The sequence below is a fragment of the Athene noctua genome, chromosome 15, assembly GCF_965140245.1.
Source record: "Athene noctua chromosome 15, bAthNoc1.hap1.1, whole genome shotgun sequence".
Lineage (NCBI taxonomy): Eukaryota > Metazoa > Chordata > Aves > Strigiformes > Strigidae > Athene > Athene noctua.
Genome location: NC_134051.1, coordinates 2,215,243 through 2,236,552, shown reverse-complemented (window position 1 = coordinate 2,236,552; position 21,310 = coordinate 2,215,243). Strand labels below are relative to the sequence as shown.

The 21,310-nt window shown below is 52.2% G+C and overlaps 1 protein-coding gene across 1 annotated transcript in view; it reads left to right on the top strand.

The window, feature by feature from the left end:
* Positions 1-21,310, top strand: part of LOC141966736 (ankyrin repeat and fibronectin type-III domain-containing protein 1-like) — a 260,415-nt gene that overhangs the window by 75,923 nt on the left and 163,182 nt on the right. Inside the window, exons 4-5 of the mRNA XM_074919777.1 lie at positions 4,726-4,919; positions 11,596-11,813. Coding sequence (XP_074775878.1) covers positions 4,726-4,919; positions 11,596-11,813 — 412 coding nt within the window. The remainder of the gene's footprint in view (positions 1-4,725; positions 4,920-11,595; positions 11,814-21,310) is intronic.

The window sequence follows — 21,310 nt, the reverse complement described above, 5'->3', positions numbered from 1 at the left end:
GCCTTTTGGGGCTGTGAGCTCTTCAGGATATGTGCTGTCCCCTTGTGCCTGTCGCCTTATACCCGGCTGGGTCTCTGCAAGATGTTTCAGGGAATGGATGTGGGTGTTTTGTTTCTTTTTTTCAATTTTGCAGCCACTGCTTGTGGTAAGAGGCTATGCGGTCCAGGCTGCAGAGGAGGTGCACACCGCCTTCACCCTCTTCCCCGAGCAGTGGTGCATCTGTCCTTGCCCCAGTCCAAGAGAGGGTTGGGGTGGGTAGTTGCTCCTCCTGGCTTGTAGCATCTCTCATTTTCCCGAATCCAGCTGAAACCTTTGCTGAGTTTATAAGGTCAGGTTGCTAAGTTACACCTCCTCGGAGGAGACTGAGCAGCGTGTTACAGGCAGGAGCAGCCACCAGCTGGGAAGATCTGGGAGTGTGTCCCTTTGCAATAACCAGGCTCCCCTGGCCCCTATCCCTGCCATCCTCCGCCAGTCCCGGGCTAATCTCAGTACCTCATTTAGCCGTTCTTCCCCAAACCTTCAGCTTTATAAGCTTCCTTTGCTAGGCAGATTTAGTGAACTAATTGACTGGGCTGTGGAGAGGCCACCCGCAATTACCTGTGAAATGCTGTGCGGTCCTGCAGGAGGAGCAGCAGACATTTGGCTTCTCAATCTTATTTTTTTGAATCCTTATTTGTGTTTTGGGGCCGTGAGCTCTTTAAGACGTGCATTGTTCCCCTTGGAGCTTGGAAATCGCCTTGCGTTTTAGGCTGTGGCTAAGCCACAGCTTTGGAGCCGGCAAGCGAAGTCTGGAGCATCTGGTGCCCTGCTCCTCTGCCCCTCTCCCTCTTTAGCCTTGCTCCCTGGCTTAACCTCCTTCTCTCCTTGCTGTTTTCCATGAGCAGCCTGGCTCTGGGAAGGCTGGGGGGAGATGGATTAGCACAGTGCACATTTGGGTTTGACTGAGAGCTGCTGGGACTGAGTGCTGTGGCGGGACAAGGGCTTCCCTCTTCGCAGAGATAGGACATCTCTGGAGGTTCATCATCCTCAGGCATTTCCAGGAGATGTGAGGAAGGTTTTCTTGCTCAGTTCTCTGAGAAATTGTGTAAATCGGTGAGGTTTATTGGAGTTCTTTTTGGATTGTGGGAGTAGTGGGTTTAAGGTTATTTTTTCCCCTCCTGCTTGCTATCTCTGTTGTGTTGCTGGATTTCTGCTGTCCTGGTTTTGCCTGGCGTGGTGACTCTTCCATACCTCCCCTGGGTAAGCTGGAGACTCTGTCCTCTCTAGGTTGGGCTGGGAAGTGCCCTTTGGAGAGCAGTTCTCCCACATCAAAATAAGCAGGGAGGACAGGCTGTGTGTGTGTGTGCAGTTGCTTGCAGGAGGATCTGACTTTCCCTGATTTAATTTGCATGAACCTTTTCTCTATCCCTCCCTTCCCTTTATCTCTGCTCAGCCCTTTCCCTCTCTCCCTGGGGTGATGGAGAAGCCATCCAGTAAGGACATCACCATGGGGAAGGCACCAGACACAGGGTGCAGCTTTTGAGATGTGTTTTGCCCCCCCCCCCCGCCCTTTTTTTTTTTTTTTCCCTTCCTTTTTTTTTGTCATGGTGGCTTTTTTTGTTATCCTGTTTGCTTTCAATAAAAGCCTGGGGAGGTAGCACCCGTGTCCCCTGGGTGCCACAGGCAGGGGCTGGGGTGGGGGATGCTGGAGCAGTCTGCTGGGCTTGCACCCTGCCTGGCACAACCAGCTTGCGCCCTGCAGCTCTCCCCTGGGCTGGTGGCAGGGGACCAGCCCTGATGACTGTTCTCACATTTCCCCATCTGGCTGCGGACTGGGACTGATGGAGCTGTCGCCGCGCTCCTGCCTGAGCTCTTGCACGGAGCCAGAAGGATTTTTCCACCCTTGTCAAGACTTGATTGTGTGCTCTCCTTTCTACCAAAATGCTGAACAGCAGCTAAATATAGACTGTAACAGGGTCTATTATGGCTTTTCTAATTGAGCTTTACAATCCATCAGGGATCTTTACTAATGGGATGTGGCATCCTTGATAGCGGCTAGCTGTGGAGCCTTCCTGGGAAGCATATGTAGATGCAATGTGACTTCCCCGTGGCATCAGGTTCCCTGCTGACAGTTGCTGCTGAGGTCTCTGGAGTTGTGCATGGGATGGTAAATCCACAGAACCAGAGTGTGCGTGGGAATTCAAGTTCAGATTTCAGATCTAAACGGGTTTCTAGTTGCTTTGCTCTTTCTGATATAAATCATTGTCTGTAGCTATGCAGCTTAACAATTGCTCCGCTAAGGGTGTGGATTCTTCCCTTTTTACCCCCATGTGATCCGTGTGAGTGGAACTGTAGGCACAAAGGGATGTTGGCACTTAAAATGCTAATGCCATTCTGCGGGTGATGGAGCTATAAGCAGGTGTGTTTAAAAGCACCGAGATTTACATGCAAGAAAAAAGGAATATTTTGAACTCTGGCAGAGCCCAGGACTCATTTATGCAGCACAGCGATGTGTTAACTTACATCCCTGTTGTCTTGTGCCAGTGAAATGTGTTACAATGAGAGGTACATACGCTTTACTGAAATAGAAACAACTCAGGATGCTAATTCTGGCTTTGTATCTCCTGGCATAGCTTGTTTTCATGTCGAGGCAAGTGAAGCATGGGGCTTGGAGTGGGCAGGATGGTGCTGTGTGTCTGTGCAGCTGCAGCACCCTCTGCATCGCTGGGGCAGTGCTGTCCCTGCAGCCGCTCAGCGGCAGCTCTGTGGAGCAGAGCAGCATCATCCAGGAATCAAGGGTGAATGCAATTAATGCAGAAATTAAGAAGTTTCTGAACCTAAACGTCAAAACATGGTCCCCAACCTTGCTCTGATGGACGCATCTTTTAGGGTCTGGGTAAGGGGCCCTGATGGTGAGCACAGGGGCTGCCTCGTACCTGGGGCTCCTGCCCTGAACCCGAGTGCTGCCTGTGTCCGTTGCTGTGGCCATCAGGCATAACCGTCCCGCAGGAGAGGGCTGCACATGGCTCTGCCCCGGACCCTGCGTTGCTGCTCACCTGTGAATTACATCAGACGCCAGCACTAGTTGGGAGCTGCTGTTACATTTGTAAAGGGAGTGAAAAACGATCATAATAAACATAGTGGTGACAGGCTGCTGCTGAGGATCAGGAGCTTTTGCATGATAGACTCTCTCTGTGTGACCTTGAGGACCGGCTTAGTGGAAATAGGATAAAATTTAGTGCTGTGGTGTGCAGGGAGGCAGAGCGCTCGCCCTGTTGTCTGCAGCAGGAGCTCAGCTCTGCAAGATGCTCTGGGATGGGTGGAGGGTGCAGGGTCCGAGCTGGAGGGAGGGCAAGCAAAGGGTGTGGAAGCAACCACGGGCAATGAAAGCTCATTTTGTGAGAGGAGGCTGAAAGAATTTGCCTTAATCAGCCTAGAAAAACGCAGGCCGAAAGGGGCCGTGACTGTGGTGTAATGGAAATTAATCATGGGAGCAGACACAGGAGAGGGGGAATAATTATTTAAGATAAAGGTTAATATTGGCACAAGAACAAATGAGCATAAACCAGCTAAGAATTGAATTTTGGATGGAAATGTGAAGGTTTTATACCATTTAGTATGAGATTCAGGAACAGTCTGGCGTGAGGAGGGGCCCTTTGCTGAGCCCTGTCCAGGCACAGGTGTGGGCTCTGTGATGGTGGGGAACACAGAACAGCCTCGGGGTGATCCCAGCCTATAGCCCTCGGCACCGGGCGATCCCCCCACCTCTCCTCACACCACGACAGTGCTGGGCATCTGTTCCTTTTTATCACATTTCTGGGATCTTTGCCTTGTGGCCTGGGCCAGCATCATCCCCAAGGATGGGACATGAGGACCATCCCTTGGGGGAGGCTATGGGGTGGAGCAGGAGAGAAGGGAACCTGCTCCCATGCCCCACTGCAGGGCTCAGCAGGCTCTGGGGTTTTGGAGGAGGTGGTGGTGCTGATGTGTGTCTTGGTCACCCCTGCAGCTTTTAAGCCCTCTCGTCAGAGTCAGCTGAGTTTTGACCCCACAGAGACCTTGAACTTGGGTTTCTAATTGTTTCATGACACCTTTGTGGCCTCTACAGTGCCTGCTGCCTGAGTCTGTCTTGCTCTAGTCTGGACCTGGTGACTGGTGGAGTCACCATCCCTGGATGTGTTTGAGGGTTGTTTAGATGAGATGTTGGGGGATGTGGTGTATGGGAGTTGTGGAGTAGGGCTGATGGTTGGACTTGGTGATCCCAAGGGTCTTTTCCAACCTGACTGATTCTGTGACCTTCCGTACAGCACATGTCCCTGGGACCCTTGAGTGACTTGGTTCCCACCACAAAAAGCCTTCTGGTGTCTCAGATGATGCTCAGTGGGGTTTTTACTCTCTTAAAGGCAATTTGTGTCACTTCAGTCTTGAACCCTCTGGTTTCTTTATTTGCTTAATTCTGATTATTTGTGAGTTTTGAGGTGGGATGGGTGCTAGAATGCTTTATGTGCTGTTTATGCTGATTGTGGCTTGGAGTTCAAGATGCAAATTCTAATTAAAATACACTGGCAAAGGGAGAAGGCTTTACTGAAATAGCAGCAGCTTTGCAAACGAAGGGTGCAGCTTGGTGTTGGGAAGGACTGTATGCTTTTGGTACAGTAGCAGTACTGTGTGTTACAGAAGGGTCCTGGCTTGAAGAGGCCATCCCACCTCCTGAAAGGGCTATGCCCTGTGTTTTCTCCCCTCAAGGTCTCTGGACAGAAAGCTGCAGCGACCGCTCCTGGGGAAGTCCCGAACGCTGCCCAGCATCCCGCAGTCCCCGGTCCTGAGCAGGCTTCCCCTCCTCGACTCCACGGCGTACAGGGAGGAGATGCCGGAGCAGAAGCCCTACAAGAAGCACTCAGGCTCTGACTGCCAGAAAGGCTGCACAGTCCCTTCTACCGGTGAGTGCCATAGCACTGGGGTGAGCTTCCAGCCCTTTCTGCCAGAGGGCCTGAAAATTCCTAGCAAATCTTTCCTGCTTCTCCAGGGGCACAAATAGCAAAATAAATGCAATTCCAGTCTGTGTGAGGTTTATCCTGCTGCAAAACCAGCCCTTCTTGATGAGGTTTAGGAGTTTTTTGCCCCTCTCTGAGCCTTTGAGTCTGTTACTTAAACCTCCCCATCTTTCATATTCCATTGATGAAAAAGTGGAGTTGGCTCATGAAAGCCCAGTGCAGGGAGATGATGCCCTCAGCCCTCAGCCTCTGGGTGAGCTGTATCTCCTGGCTGCATGTGCTGGGGTGAGCTGCTGCCTCAGTGACTCTTCGGCCTCTGCAACAGCCCAAAGTGCCTCTTTACTGTGGTGTGAAGTGGCTTCAGGGCGCTCATTGCTGATCCCCATCGGGAGCAGCGTCAGAGCACGGCACTGCTGTGCTCTTCCATGGACCTGGCCTGGGGTGGGGATTTGCTGTAGCAAATGCTCCCCGGCCTGGTAGTGTGCCTTCAGGTCAGCTGAGGGGTTTTATCATGTTCTACTCCTGTGCTGCTCCTGATGAAATACTAATATGCTTGGGCCAGCTGCTCTGAACAAGTTTATTGGCAAAACCGTTGATGGCCAAAGTGTTTCAGCGCTTTTGGTGCCAGTGGAATCACACTGGGGCCATAAAAATGATGTGGAAAGAAAGGGATTATTAGCACTGAAACAAAGATAAGGCCTGCAAGCCAGGGCTGACAATCCAGCGCTAAATAAAATCCTTATATAAAGCAGTTCCATTCAAACAGCATCCTTGGATTTTTTTTTTAATTTTTTTTTTTTTTTAACCTGCTCGCAGTCAGATCACTGCGAGGTACTCAGCAGAGCAGCTGTCCAAACCCTGGATTAATTTTAACTCTCTGCAGGCTGCGTTTCATTTCCTGGTGCTACTAATTCTCCTGAAAGTTGTGCACAGAGCAGATCTTGGCACGTCGCTGAGCCCCTCCTGCTGCGCTTGTCTCAGTGGCGCTCCTGCGTGCGCTGCAGTACCCAAGCGACTGCTCTCCGCTCTGTGTGCGACCCATGGTTTTCTTTTCAGCCCATCAAATTGTTAGAGTGGGTCTTGGTATGGGAGGAAGTCCTTTGGGAATGCTTGTGTAGCTAGGTCCTGGGGACATGAGGGGTTGGGACACTTGTGAATGGGTAGGTAATTGCAGGCAACTCCATTGCTTGGAATTGAAGATGGCTTCTGAGGTTCTGTGAGCCCTCAGGGTTTCCTGCATCATGGTTTGCAAGGACAGACCTGAATAAACGGTGGAGATCTGCCCCTGCTAGAGGGCAAAACAAAGGGCTTTGCAGGACTTGTGCCTGAGACAGCATCCACTGTGAAGAGCACAGCATCCAGGGCACCCTTCTACACCTGGCAGGTCCCTGGTTGGTGTGCTGGTGCTTCCAGGGAGCTGTGCTGGAGGCGGAGGGAGGAGTGGGAGGCTGGTGTTGGACCATGGGATGAAGTCCCAGTGTGAGTCAGACCCACTGCAAACCTCATCACCTTCTGCTGCAAACGCCTCTTTTCAAGTGAGTGCAGACATGCTGGTACGCTGCAGAACAGCCACCCTAGAGCAAACCCTGTGCACAGCCCTCCCTGCACAGTGGGTGTAAGGAAGAGCCCCTGATTGCACGTAACAAGTATTCAGGGTGTTTCTTTATTCACGGCTGGAAGGTGCCTACGATGCCAAGAAGAGGAGGTGTGTGAAAACCCTCATAGGTTGGAAGACTTCCTCCACAGCCAGAGCCTTGGATGAATGAATGAGTTGTTCTCTGTCCAGATCCTCCCAGGCGCTTTTCCTTGATACTCAGTTAGGAACTGCTAATTAGCTACTCATTAAAGTTATCAGCATGCTATCATGGAGGGGGAAAAAAAAGAGATTGCACTGCTAGCAGTGTGTTGACATCTGGACAGCAGGACAAGAGTGGAGCAGCACGTGGCGCAGGAGGTTAACAAGCCCCGGTATGCTGATGAGGAAAGCAGGATTCCCACAAGTATTTATGAATGAGAGCTGGGCTGGAGTGTGTCAGGAGGGAGAGGAGATCCTTTCTTTAAAGAACTTGTGAATTTGCTTTGAGCAGGTGCCACCACTCCCCGTTTGATGGGGACACACACGGCCAGCTGCAGCAGGGGACGCATGGCCGAAACCACCTCAGGAAGAAGCTCACCCGCAGGGATGTGAGACTTTGGCAGGAGCGGGGCTGTTTGTGGGAGAGTTTGCTTGCTCTGTGGGGAAGAAACCTCACTCTGGCTTGCTGCTGCCCTGGGGGCCACCACAGAGGAGCTGCCAGGCAAGGTGGAGAAGCTGTCTGTGGTGTGGATGAGACATGACATCCTTATCTGACCGCTGGGATGTCTTCCCCAGCTTTTTACTTCATGTCCCATGGTTCCAGCATGGCAGTGCTGGAGGAGGGGAGTGCCCTGTCACTCCAGGGAGGTCACAGGAGATTGTCCTGCTGTGGCACCACAACTCCTGTGCAGGTCCTTGTGCAGACACCAAGGTGTCTGGCAGGGAAGTTGGACCCCAAGGATGGACAGAGGAACTGAGCCTGCCAAACCTTCTCCTTCTCTCAAAACCAACCTTCCTTCTCATTTAGCGACCCAGGCACCTGGCTGGGCCGATGAACAGCCCTGGGTTTCCTGTTGGTCTGGTTTTGTGTTCCCCTTTGGGTAAGCCACAAGTGGTGGTGTAGTCAGCTGGGACAGGCCCTGAGATCTCTGTCTCCATCCTTCACCCCCTTGCCTGGAGCAGCGCTCCTGGGTTAAACCTGAACTCCTAACGGCCGTGAGCTTGGGATGTGGTGAGGGGGAGGCAAGAGCAAATGGAGCTTGATTGAACAGGGGAATGGGCAGTGCCTGCCTTCTCCAAACTATTATCCACTTGGTGTCACGTTTTGCAGCGTGTCAAGAGATTTCACACGTGCAGGCAGCACAGAGAAATGCTTTTGCTTGTCTGCCCTTCTTCTGTGTCCCTGTGGAGTTTTAGGGGTGGGCCTGAGAAACACTTTTCATTGCTCTCTCTCCTCTCCGTTCTGCAGCAGGCACAGGCTTCTTTGGTTGCCTGCAGCTCTTACCTGCCAGCCTGCACGTGTCGCTGCGTGTTTTGCATGCCTGACACCTTGCAGTTCCCTTGGCCTTGCACCTGGAAGGAGCAGACAACGCTGGAGCTCTTCGCTACCTTCTCTTTCCCTTGTCTGTCGTGCAACATGCTGAGCTCTTCAGAAACTGGCTCCATGCCCCACTGTGAAGCTGGGAAGAAGCTAACTTGTAGCGCAGTCGTGTGACCTTATTGGGAGTTACTGCCATGGGATGAAAAGAAAGAAGCCGAAAGGAAGCGGTTGAATTTGAGCTTAGACCAGGACCCTGGAGTTAATTATCCTAATACTCCCAGGGATGTTTTGGGTGGCCTTCCACAACGTCTGCATGAGTGTCAATCTTGCATCTCTGTTGAACGGGCCCCTCTGGAAACAGCTTTACTTGCAGAGATGCCCATCCTGTGCTTTCAGCTGGGAAGTGGTACTGGTTCCTGTGCTCTTCTCCCTGGTGGCACACTGTTTAACGAGAGGAAGACTCCTGGCTCTGAGGCTTCAGCCTCATACCTGGGCAATGTTGCCACTCCCCCTGCAAAAGGAACAGACGAGCCTTTTTACACCAGCCTGTGCTGAGGAAAACCTTTTGTGATGCTCTCAGCAGCTGAGGGATTAGCCTGTCTGTGCTGAGAGGAGTAGTACTGGAGAGGCAGTGGGTCTCTGTCCCTGCTGCCCCCTCTATCCTTTGGTGCATGTCCTCCCCAACACTTAGATCCAGAAAGAAGAAAGACTTTCCAGCAATCATTACTGCCAAGCCCAAGAAGATGGTTAAACTTTTAGAAGTGCTGATGTCGCTGGGCATAGCTCTGGGTGGCAGAGAGATGAGCAGCTTCAAGGCAGAAGAGCATAAGGATGATTGGCCTCCAGCTTCTGGGCTTGCTCATTTTTGTAGCATTTCCTCTCCAGGGACTTACTGATCTTGCACTTCTGACTGTTCTCCGCTTGATCATTGATTTACTTGTTTGGTAGAAATTGGGAACAAGCTCTTTCAGCATGTAGAAAAGCTTTTTGGGGTTGACAAGGTCCTGGCTTTGTATGCTGTGGCTCCCCATGCCCAGGGAGGAGGGACTGTAGCCCTTCTGCTCAAGCTGGGGAGAGGTTTGGAGAGGATCTCACCTCTCAGGCAGGCCAGGTTGCAGCTCAGCATCTAGTCCAGCTCCAGGACTGCGCTGGAGGATGCAGCTGCCTGTAGCCCCTTGGAGAGAGGAGACCAGGAGCAGCAAAGTCCTTGGGAAACTGGGATAAGTGAGATTAAGGGGATCCAGTTGGTCTGTGAGGGTTGAAATGATGACTCCTCATCCTTGGGAGGGGTGCCCTGCGCAGAGGATGCGTACGGCAGATGGCTGTCCTTTCCCTTGTGCCCTGGCGGCTGGGCTGTGTTCATCACACAGCCCGGACCATCCCTCACTCGGGCGCCAGGGCAGTGGTGGCTGCGTCTGGGCGTGCTGTGGGGCTGGGGGCGGGCAGCCTTGGGGACGCAGCGTGGTGTGAGTGGTGGCCGAGCTGTCACAGATGAGCGTGGGGGCACCGGGGCTGGTTCCTCCTTCCACGTGCAGTTTTCCTGCATGTTGGGTGGGTCTCCTCCCAGGGTCAGTGCCTGCATCGTGGCGTTTGCTGCTGCGTCCCCGCAGCGATGCTCTCTCGTGGTGGCAGTCTGGATCTGGGCTCCGATTGACGTGTTTGTGCGTTGAATAATCACAGCTTTCAAACAGCAGTTCCTGTGTTGTATGAGTTGACATTTGGAGAGCAGCAGAAGCAGCTTATTAAATTGAAAGTAGGGGAGGGAAAAAAAAAGATGTGAGGCTAGGTAGTGCTGTGCTCCAGGTTGCCTCTTTGTTCACTTTTTTAAGCTCTCTGCCTTTCTCTCTTCCCTCTAGCCCTCTCACTTCTGATGGTTTCAATTTGGTGCCTTCAGATCCACTGGCAGGACTTCGCACACAGTGATCTGTCTTTACACTTAAAAAGCTCAGGGAGCTTGGGGAAGAGACGCTTCTGTTGAGACACAGAAGATGGAGTGGCCGGTTGCTGCTCTGAGGCTGCAGTGTCCAACCTGTCTCTCATCATACTCAATGTCAAACCCGCAGCCTTGCTGGGTAAACTAGACTTCACTCACTCTGTGACTGGTTTTTACCTTAAGGCCTTTCTTTATTGCTTTAAACTCTGGAAGTACTTCTCTCCTCAGCCCTGGCAGAGCAGGGTCATGGTCATTCATGCCCAAGGATGCCGGGTTTTTCAGAAAACAGGTGAATTATCTTGCTTTGGAAAGAGGCTGCAGGAGGGGCAGAATTTCTGAAGACAATCATGTGAAATGCCCTTTTGGTCTGCAGTGGCTAATAATTGATGATTTTGACAAGAATTGAGCACGAGGGTTTTATTGTTTATTTGTTATGGCTATTGAGAATTCATTTTGGCTGGGGGGTGGGAGGCAGGACAAAGTCCAGATGTAAAGATGAGCTTGGCACGTGGCATCCAGGCTGCTTGGAAAAGAGCAGAGCGGTGATATTATGGAGACATTTCCTATTGTGCTTTGGCTTTTTTTCCTTCCTGTTGCAATGAAATACGGTCAGTCCTACCCTGTGAGTGCCAGCTCTGCAGGATGCCGACTGTCCTCTGCTGCCACTGCTTTCTCAGCATCAGTGAGGTTTTGCTGCTGGCGCTGGGCTGGTGGAGCTTGAGGAGACCAGAGGTCTGCTTTCTGTCCTTGGTCTGGCTGTTGGTTTGCTCTTGGCCATGCCGTAAAGAGTTTTCTGGAGAAGGAGGTGGCAGTAAATCCTTCTGCAGTTTGAAACATTAGTAGTGCCTCAATTTTCCCATTCACAAAGCAAGATTTATTCTCATCACCAAGTACAGAGCATGTGAATACCTGCAGAAGAGAGGTCTGATACAGGTGTGTAGCATTAACGACAGCAGCAACAATATGTGTGTGGTTCTGATTGTAGAATTTTTTATTCTTTATTTATTATTTAACACCCCCCCCCCTCCCCCCATTTTCTTTTAGTGTGGAATGTCTTATTGGACTTTGAGTGATGAAGAACGAGTGACATTTTTTATTTCTTTATAAATGACCCTTTTAAATGGGATAACCCTACTAGAGTTAAATAGCAGGAAGTTTTTAAGTATTAGGATTTTGGTCTGCTGATTTTTCTGATTAATAATATTTATACTGCAGGGGTGCCTGGAGGCCCTGACTCTGGCCAGGTCATCATTGTGCTCAGCTGTATTTGACCGATTCCTGACAGGAAGATGTTGGGACTGTGGGGACATGAGGCTGGACACGGTGGGAGCAGCGGCTGTTGCCAGGGGCAGGCAGGGGCCAGGGGTACGCAGGGTCTTGAGGCAGGGATGCGCCCTCTGACCCACTCCGGGGAGGGGGCTCTGCAGCACCTGTACCCCGCGGTGTGCTGGGGGGTGTGGGATGGGCAGAGGCATCCCGGCTATCCACTGGGTATCCCCACCAGTGGGCTGGAGGGGCAGGCCATGGCCCGGGCTGCAGCTCTGATGGGGTGGCATGTCCTTCTGCTCCCTAGGGGAGGCCTGGCGGCTGGAGGACGACTGCACGGACCCCCCCAGGAACCCCCAGCTCGGCACGGCGGTGGAGGATGCCCCGTTCAGCTACTTCCGCACCCGCTCCTTCTACATGAGGAAGAGCCTGTCTGTCGACAACCACCTGGGGTCCCTCAGCTATGCCGTCCACCCGGCGGAGACGAAGGCCGAGCGCGTCAAGACCAAGCTGCGGCGGCAGTTTGTGAGTATCGGGGTGTCTGGCCCCACTGCGTTCACACACGTGGCTTCCCAAAAACACTGACATGTCAGAGAGCTATTGTTATGCATAGCATTACTGAAGCAACAGAAAAAGAGGCTGCTCCAGCCTGGTGGAGCAGATGGTGGCAGCAGCTTGAGTTTGCCCCCAGTGTGGCAGAGCCCCTGCCTCCTTCTTGCCGGGTGGCCGGTGCTCTGCGGGTGATGTGTGGGGCAAGTGCCTCGCCTCTGGGCGCTGCTGTCCAAAGTTTGAAACCAAATCGAAGGTAGGAAATGAGTCTTCCTGTCCTCTGCCTCACATGCATGAGCAGCTGGGTCTTCTCGAGGGTTTGCCCTGGGCCAGCAACTGAGCGCAGCAAGGGGCTGGGGCGAGCAGTGAGCTGGTGCTGAGATCTGGGGGTAGGTCAGCCCTTTCTGGCCCTTTGGAGCGTCCTGGTGGTGGGTTGGTGGGGGCACGTCAGGGTTGTGCCACAGCTGTGGGAGACTCTGATCAATGTTTAATGGGCTTTGCCTCTTCTCTTTCCCAGAGACACCTGATACAGGGATTCAGATGGCCTTCCTCCTGCCTCGTTACTGGCCTTGGGGTTGTAATGAGGGCTCGGGTGTCCTGGCGCTGAAAAGCTCTTGGTGTTGGTTGGAAATGGGCGAGAGCATCGGTACAATGGGAGCAGAGGGGGGGTGGGCACCCAAGCAACCTAAAGTGCCGCTGAGAGCTGCTGGCTGAGGCAGTGGGGCTCACTCTGCCGTGGGCTTCGGATAGACGCAGCCTTTGGGACCCCCTGTCCCTGAAGTCGCGAACTTTCCCCTAGCCTGGAGGAGGGGCTGATCCCCCTGCCTGGTCACACAGACTGGTGCTGCTGCTGGTGTCCCCTGGGCCGAGTCACTGCTGTATGGTGTGGTTTTGGGGGTCGCCCTCTCCGCTTCTGCTTGGACGGACCGTTGACCACAACCACTCATTTTCTCCCTGGGAGAACAGTTCTGGTCTTGGCAGCACGCTGATGCTTTTCCATGTGCAGTAGCAGTGGATGCCCGTCGGGGTGAGTCTGGGGGAGCTGGTCACAACCACAGCGCTTCCAGCGGCACCCGTCAACTGTCTGTGGGAGCTGCTGCTGCCTCGGGCTCAGGAAGCAGGTGAAAGCCTCAGGGATGGAGATGAGCAGAAGTGGGATGGGGTGTCCAGTGAGCAGCTGAAAGATTTTGGAGGTGTTTAAGATGAGGCAGTCCTGCTGTGGGGTAAGGCACGTACGTCTGCTTTATCTGTCTTTCAGCCTGGATCTGCAGCTCCCAAGCTGCACCCAGGAGAGTGGCAGGGAGAGGAGGTTGCTGTGATATTGGGGACCGCCCCTCTTTCAGGGATGGTCTTTCAGTATCTCCATGGGACCTGTCACCCACAGCCTCCCTTCTGCAGTGGAGGTGGGTGCAAAATACGTGGCAGGACTTGGGCTCTCAGCACAAGCAGCATCCTGGTGTCTGCAGAGAGGTGGGCTCTGCCCTTCCCCATGGGGCAACCCGCTGCCTCTGCCCATGGGGCCAGCCTGCTGCCTGCTCAGCACCGTGCTGGCACCTCTCTATGCTGTCTGCAGCTGGTGGGCTTTGGACTTTGACTTCATGAGGTTTTGGGGACCTTTAGCTTTCCTTGGTGTATCCATGGACCTGACTGTCCATCAAGGAACACAGCAGGATTTTTGTGGTGTGGTTGTTTGTTTGTTTGGGGTTTTTTTGCTAAGTCATTTCTGGTTTGTTTTAACAGCTAGAAGATGTTGTGGCTTTAGACTCGGCCATGGGCTGTGATTGTATGAGACCTACTGAGAAAAGTGGACTCATCCTACCTGGAAAGAGCTTCAGCAGGGCCCTTCAGTGGAGGCTTGGGGCAGCGACTGTGCAGGAAGCTGAGCTCGTTAGCTGAGGCTCAGGCCAGTATGGGACCAGTATTCCCCACACAGCTAGAGAGCCTGGTTAAGTTCAAAGGTCCTGCCAACCTGGGGAAGTTATTTCCAAGAACAAGTAGGTAGGGCTGGGCTCCACGTCCCCCCCAGGTTTGGTAATTACTTTCCATCTCCGTGCTGGGGGTGTTGCAGTTTCCCCTGGGTTGGTATGTGCCCTGGCCCATTGCGTGATGCCTGCTCTGCCCAGCCCCGGCTCTGTGAGTGCAGCTGGTGGGGGAATTGGTGCTAGGTGAGAGCCTCTCTCGTTGTGCACGTCAGAGCATTTACAGGAGAGAATATGATTTGCCTTTTCTGCAGTGGCTCATCTGGGACCTTTTAGAAAAGTCCATATTTAAAGCTTGATTCATTTTTCTGGGCTGCTGCACTTACCCAGCTCGTAACATTAGATTTCTGGCTTTGCTCTCCCCATGCTGACAGTCTGTGCTGCCTTTGCCTTGTGATGCAGCCGCTTGGCTTTCTATTTTGGGAATTGCTGAGTGAGGGGAGAGGGTCCTGTTGCAGGGCTTTTGGGGAGGCATCTGGGACCCTAACCTGGCAGAGTGGATGGAGATGGGGCAGAACTATTGCCACGCAGCTGTCTTGCATCCATTTGACAAGACCCTCTGCCTAATGAGGGCTTTGTGTTGGTCATGGGCATTTAAGTTTCTCCAAGGGAGAATTTATTACAGCTCGTGTGTAAACTTTTGAAGCTTGCCTCCCTGCACCCCGGGGTATGGCATGCTGGAGTGCTGCCGGTGTTGCTGAGGCATCTTTCCGCTTCCCTGCCAGTGCAGAGGGAGCACCTGCAAATCCTGCTCGGGCCCTGTTCCCCAGGAGTGGCTGCCCTTCCTGTGTGTGCCCCAGGTGAGCACGCCTGCCTTCCTCCCAGAGCATGGTGGAGGGTGGGTTTCCCCCAGCCACGTAGCTGGTGGCATGTGTCTGTGGTCCCAGTGCTGGCACGTGATGGATCTGCACATACAAATTACTTGTATTTGCATAATTTGAATTTTAAATGGATTCCAATTTTTGTGATTGTCAGAACGAGTTTTCTTTCTAATAAGCCTTTCCTTTTAACTCCTCTAAGGCTTCTAACGTTGGCGACATTTCCGCCTTTGAGAAAGAGGAGCATTTGATGGCTTTCGACATCTGTCTCTCACATGGATCCTGTGCCTTGTCCCAGTGGGTCCAGCATGTGCGTACTGTGATGAAGATGATGGCTGTGGCCAGGGCTGGGGCTGTGCTCTGAGACCTTGCACGTCTTGTTTTGGGTCACTCAGTGATGGCCAAGGGTCTGTTTTGGTTTTTGTGTCCAGCTGGCTCTGTGCTGCCTCCGAGACAGGCAGCAAGAAGCAGGGATGGGACCTTCTGCAGTGTCCCTTGCCTGGGGGGAGGAGGAGAGCAATGATGGGGTGGCTGCATTACAGGCTGTGGTGAAACTTCTTGGCTTTGTGGGAGCCCTGATCATTAAAGGCAGATTAACCCTATTAACCTCAGTATTAGCCTTACGGAGCATTAAAGGAGGTCACCCAGGACTGAGTCACTGTCTGTGATGGGACAATCACTGCAGATTACAGCAGGGCTCTGAGTGAATTTGTACTTTTTCTTTTTTGCCTTGGGATTTTGAAGTACTCTGTATCTAGGCCAGTCGTTCTGGTACTGCCCACTGACATTGTGATGTTATAAGGAAACCCATTAAGCTGACGGTGCAGCTCTTGCTGCTCCCCGAAGAGGAAGAGCTGGCAGGGCCCCGGGTCCTGGTGTGCTGGCCGATGAGTCATTAGCTTGATTTGCAGCAGGTCTCTGTGCAACAACCCCCCCCCGCTCCTCTGAAATAAAATGCTGCTCTTTGTGCATCATGGAAGAGTTAGCCGGTTTGTGCAGGTGAGGTGGAGGAGAGTGGTGGTTGGCATTGTCATGCCACAGCAGCTGGTCCAGCTCTGCCATCCCTGGTCCTGCCCCAAGTGGCCTGACGCTTCTGCTTGCTTTGGTTCATGCATGTTTCAGGTAGGTGAGACTCAAGGTTGTTTTGCTTTCCTGGCTGCGTTCTCATGCACTGATTAATTTTATTTTTTAATTATTAGTATTTTTTGTATGGTATTTTTTCCAGGCAGTCATTCTGTTATGAACTGTCTGTTCCCTCCAGGAAAGATTTAGAACCCTGTTTGTCTTTGGAACTCTACAGAGAAGTTGAGCAGAGGTAATCCTTGCCTAACAAAACCCCTAATGAAGGAGAAAAGGCTAACCGGAATAGTAGAGCCTGGGAAGATGAGGCAACAAGGAGACAAACTTGATTTTTTGGCAGAAATCTGATCAAATCTGGCCTGGGCTGTAGAAGGAGAGAGGCACTGGTTGACAGGTACCCATCCAGGTTTCCTGTTCCCATGGATAATGATCAATCCAGAAACTCCTGTTCCCGATGGATACTGCAGTGATGTTGGGGAGCTGGAGCACATGGGTCTGTGCAGAAGCTGCCTCGCCCCAGAGCAGCACCAGTCCATGGGATGTGAATGTCTCAGTCTGGGTTGTTGGTTCCAGGAGAGCTGGGCAGAACCTGGAGCAGAATGGTTTCAGCTCGGAGGGACCCAACCCTGAGTTATCCCAATGGTTTGGTCTTGTTCTGAGGTGTGTGGGGACTTACCAAGACACTTGGCTGCAGTCTGTTGTTTCCTCTATGCAGCTGGTGCCAGAGGCTCTGGTGAGATGCTTATGGTGACAACAAAGTCACGCTGTAATCCCACTGATACCAGTGAAGTCACACTGGTGGTAACACTTCTACTTGCTTTATTTTATTTGGTTATATTCTGACACTGCTACAAAACTGTGCTCTCATATCTGATGTCAGAAGATACTAGCAAACAGCCAGTCGATACTTGCTTGTGCCCTGTAGTTCAGTGCAACAAAAAAAAAAAAAAAAAAAAAAAGGCTGGAACCCTACAAAAGGCAGGTCAGCTCCTTTTCCTGAAGAGGTGGAGTAGAGTGATGAGAGTCATACTGGATCTACACACATGCTGCCCTCAGTTTTGCAAAGCACAATTACAGTGACTGTCTTAAGGAGGTAAATGCAAAGGTAGATGAGGGATGCACACTGTGTATCGTCTGACTGTGCCCAACCCCACCTTGGCAAATTACTCACTTGCTGACTGTTGTTCATTGAGTGTTTAAAAAAAATACAAACCTGATAAATAACATGACACTTGAGCTGGATAGCAGCTTATTTGCGGGAGAGCAGGCAGCAGAGCAGACCCTGGGAGCCAGCACCGAGGTGGGGAGGCAGCCGGTGAATCACTCTGCTCTGCAAATTAGTGCCGGAGTGAACTGACACTGTAATGCTTGGAACTGGAATGTACCTGGCTCATTGCTGTGGTGAGCAGGGTTTTATTTGCAATGGAAGCTTGTAGTGTCCCAGAAAATGCTTTGAGGTGCTTGTAGTAAAAGCAGTGATGGCTTGGGAGGATTAAGCGTGCTGCAGGTCTGCTCTTAGCATCCCCACACAAAGGAAAATGTCTCCTGCGGGGAGGAATTAGAGGGGGCAGCTTTGTGGGGACCACTGAAAGCTGGACTGGTAGAGAGGGGTTTCCTGGTGGTGTGTGTGGACAGTGCGATACATCCCACTTTTTCAGAGCTGAACTGGGAACGGGTAAAAGTGATAAACAGTGTAAACTGGGTGAGCTGGGGCGGGTGTGCCCCTGGCTGCTCTTTGGAATCGAGGACGTGCAGTGAATCTTCAGTCCTGCGTTAGAGTGAAGTGGCCCTGCGATGCTGTGCAAGTTCAGTGCTGGCAGAAGTGATCTTATGTGCTGTTTGCCATAGGGAGATGCTGCTGCCTTGCTTGGTGGGTGTGGAGGGGATCACCGAGGCCCCCCCCCTGTGCAAGGGCATCTTCTGAGGATGAGTCTTGGTGAATTAAGTTTGGTTTTGGTGAGCCATGCTGGCTCCCCTCCCTGCTGGAGCCGCTGGAGCCAGGTGTCTCTGGCACCCACCTCCTGTTGCAGGGTTGGCAGGTCTCCGAGCGAGGCATGGGCAGGGCAGCAGGATCCCAGAGCAGCTATACGTATTTTCCTCAAAATCTGGATTGGACTGTAGGGTTGTGCTCCTCCTGTCCACTGCTGCCATGGACTTTTCATGTTCAGTTCTGTCTCTGACATTAGGATGGGGGAAAATCCACCAGTGCAGTCTAAGAATTTATTCTGCACCTTGGGCATTTATTGTCAAATTTTGGTTGCTCTGATGTTTATGAAGGCAAATGCCTAGGAGAGCTTGACTGAGACAGGTGTGAGATGGGTAAATAATTATTTTCTCCCTGCTTCTGTGGCTTCTGTAGTGCATGCTGGCTCTCTGCATGGTGAAACCTCCTGCCTCGGCTCTGTCAGCCCTTCCTTGCCTTCCTGCCTGTGGCACACAGAGCACTTGGGGCTCAGGGCTTGGGCACACGATTGTCCCCCTTTGTGCAGGAACACTTTTAGCGTCCCTTCCTGATGAGGAGAGGTTTATTCTATTCACCCCTTCCCACCTCCAGCCTTCCCCAGGGTTTTCTATGTGTGTTGGGCAGCTTCAGCCAAATCTGGACAAGGGTTGGGCAGCTTGGAGGTGTTGCTACAGCACAGAGGGAGGATGGTTGTGTGGGGAAGGGATGGAGGGATGCAGCCTCAACATTCACCCCAAACATTCCCTGGCACTGCACCGTGTATGAAAGGATAGGTCCGGGCACATCAGGATGTCCCACTGTATCCTAAACAACTCTGAAAGTGCAGCAGTGGGTGCAGAGGGGCCCTGCTGCACCAAAGGGCTTTTGGTCCTCTGCTTGTGCAGAGGTGACTCTGATGGGTGGGAGGGGGAGTTCTGCTTAATGTCAGCCAACATGCTGTGCTGGTTGTCTGTTCATGGGGGGGTCTGGAGGTGGGATTTGCTCAGATGTGTTAGTGTATTTTGTCTCTTTTGCAAGTTCAAAATGCAGGTCATTCGAACCCTTCCTAACCTTCCCATCCTTTCTGCAGTCAGTGGGGAACTTGTCTGTGAGAATAGGAAAAAGAAAATTAAATCCAAGTATCACACAAAGCCAGATGGCCAGAAACACGGACAGCCGGCTGGGACAGCGCTGGGCTGCAGTGCTTGCAGAGTTGATTCCCTGAAGCTCTGTGAACTTGTGTAGTTCCTAACCCTGCCCTGGCTTTGCGTGGTTTCCCCTGTTTGCCTTTGGGGACTGTAAATTTGTGGCTGCATTTCCCAACACGCTGCTGCTGCTGGGTGTGTGCCCGCAGCTGGCGGCTGGGCTGGGGCTGTGGCGTTTGCCTGGTGGTGGCTCAGCTCTGTCCTGTCTTCAGCTCCACGCAAGGGGGGTCTATGTGTGTTTAATCGCCCACTTGCCTCTGCAGCGGGCACGGGCAGAGGTGTACAGACTTACAGGGTAGGGAAAGCTCTAGTGACTTGATCCCCGGCATGCTGGGACGATTTACAGCCCCGCAGGAAAGCGAGGGGATGTGTGAGCACTGCAAGCCAGCATGATGCTTCGCAGCAAGATGCAAACAGCCAAGAGACAGCGTTTCTTTTTCCTGACAGAGAATACTGGCTCAGCCATGAATTCTCCTCCCATTGCAGAGGTTAGGTGAGCAGGGCACAGCCTGGGAGCTGCCTGTGTCATGTTTCTGCTATCAGGGCGTCTTTCTGGTGCTCTCAGCTGAGTGGTGGTGCCAGTGCTGGCCTGCCAGGATGGCTGAAGAAGCCTGTCCCTGCATTTAGGGTGTGTTTGTGGCCAAACCCAGCATGTTAGTGTGGAAAGGTTACAAGAGCTCCAACAGCACTGGCAATAGCAGAGAAGATCCGGGGTGAGAGCAGCGGGTAGCCATGCAGCTCCAGCGGCAGAGGTTTAATGGCTTTGCAGAGGGGCAGCTGATGACACCTTAATTGCTTATCCCACCGTGTGCAGTGTTTGGTCAGTGCTGCCATGTGACATGCAGCAGGTTCCCGAAACCTTGCACACACTCTTCCCTCTTCCACTCTGCATATCCTCACTGCCCAGCCCTGTGGCAGCCTTCTTCCACCCACAACTAAAAAGCTTGGTGCATCTGCAGGGTAGGTGCACAGATGCTGACTGGTTGTATAAAGCATTTACAGCCCAGTGGGGTGCACCAGCCTCTACTAGTAAACGGGTTGTGGGAACCCACAGGCAGAACCGAGCATGCGTTCCCTCCCAATTCTGGCATTAGAGAGATTTTCGAGTTTTCTGAAGGGAAAATACTCAGTAACTTGTGTCTTAAATCTATTAGTTGATATTTATTTAATGCTTAATACAGGGCAAAGCCACGCTGTGTTTGCAAATCGCCTGTAGGAAGCCTCTCCTGATTGCTGTAAGCGATGTGGGCAGTCTTTCAGGAGTTTGAGAGTACAGTGCTTTCAAATAAATAGTCAGTAGCTGTGGGCCTCTGTGCTTGAATCTGGAAGGTGTTTATTGCTGAGGGACTTTGGTTTTGATTTGAATACTGCCATTTTGCAGGTTGGATACTACCGCAAACTATATATAATTTTCCAGGGCTCTTATAAAAGAGGATGCAGGCTGGCTTTGGTCCTTAACTTGGGCCTTTCCAAATAACTTACGCAAACTACTAGGAAATAACCTCTAGATTCAAAATATAATAACCACAGTTGAAAACCACTGCGATTTCCCCGCAAACCCGCAGTGTTTGCTCCCTCTGCTGGCTTTGCTTTGGGAAGGAGCAGCCTGGAATCAGGGGTGCGCAGCCTGCACAGGGATGGGGATGCTGGCGGAGCGCAGGGCTGGCTTGGGAGGTGGTGGAGGGAGCGTCCGATGGGCTGACAGAAAAGAAGCAACTTTCCAGCCTCCAATGCCTTAGCATTTTGCTTCTGGGCAAGGAGCATCAAATGCACAGAAAGCAGCGGGACTGAGGAGGAGGAAAGCAGAGTCCATTGCCAACTTCCAATTTTACTCTGCTTCTCCAAGCTAGACTCGCTAAAAATGTGCACTGTGTCCTTTGGTATTTGAAGTTTGTGTGAAAGAAGAAAACAACTACAGTGATTTAAAAGAAGCGAGACATTATTTCATGAGCTGGAGTATTCTTCCTCTGTGGCAGGACTGGTGCCTCACAACGTGAAAATTGAGCGAGTTTTCTGGTTGGTGCTGCAGCTTGGTCTGGGGCCTCAGTGATGCGAGGTGGGCTGGGGATGCTTGGGCCAGCAGCCAGCAGTGATCCAGCTGTATGGAAAAGCAAACACTTTTGGATGGCTTGGTCTTGCTGAGCACACCGAGGCTTGTGCTTTCTCTCTGTGACACAGCTTCTTCAGCTGCCTTTGGCTGGCTGTCCCCTCCCCAACAGCTGGGTGTGATGGAGACAGTGGCCACGTGTCTGCTGCCGGGTCCTTCCTGCCCTCTGCATGCAGCCAGAGGCGTCCCAGCTGCCAGGGTTGTTCTTGTTAGTCCCAATGTGCACAGTCAAATGGTTTTGTTGTCCTGATTTCTTTTTCTTCTCACTTTCGGGCTCTGTGATTTGCCAGCAAGAATGGCTTTGTGGTTGATGGGTCTCTGGATCCTGATTGCTGCTCAGAC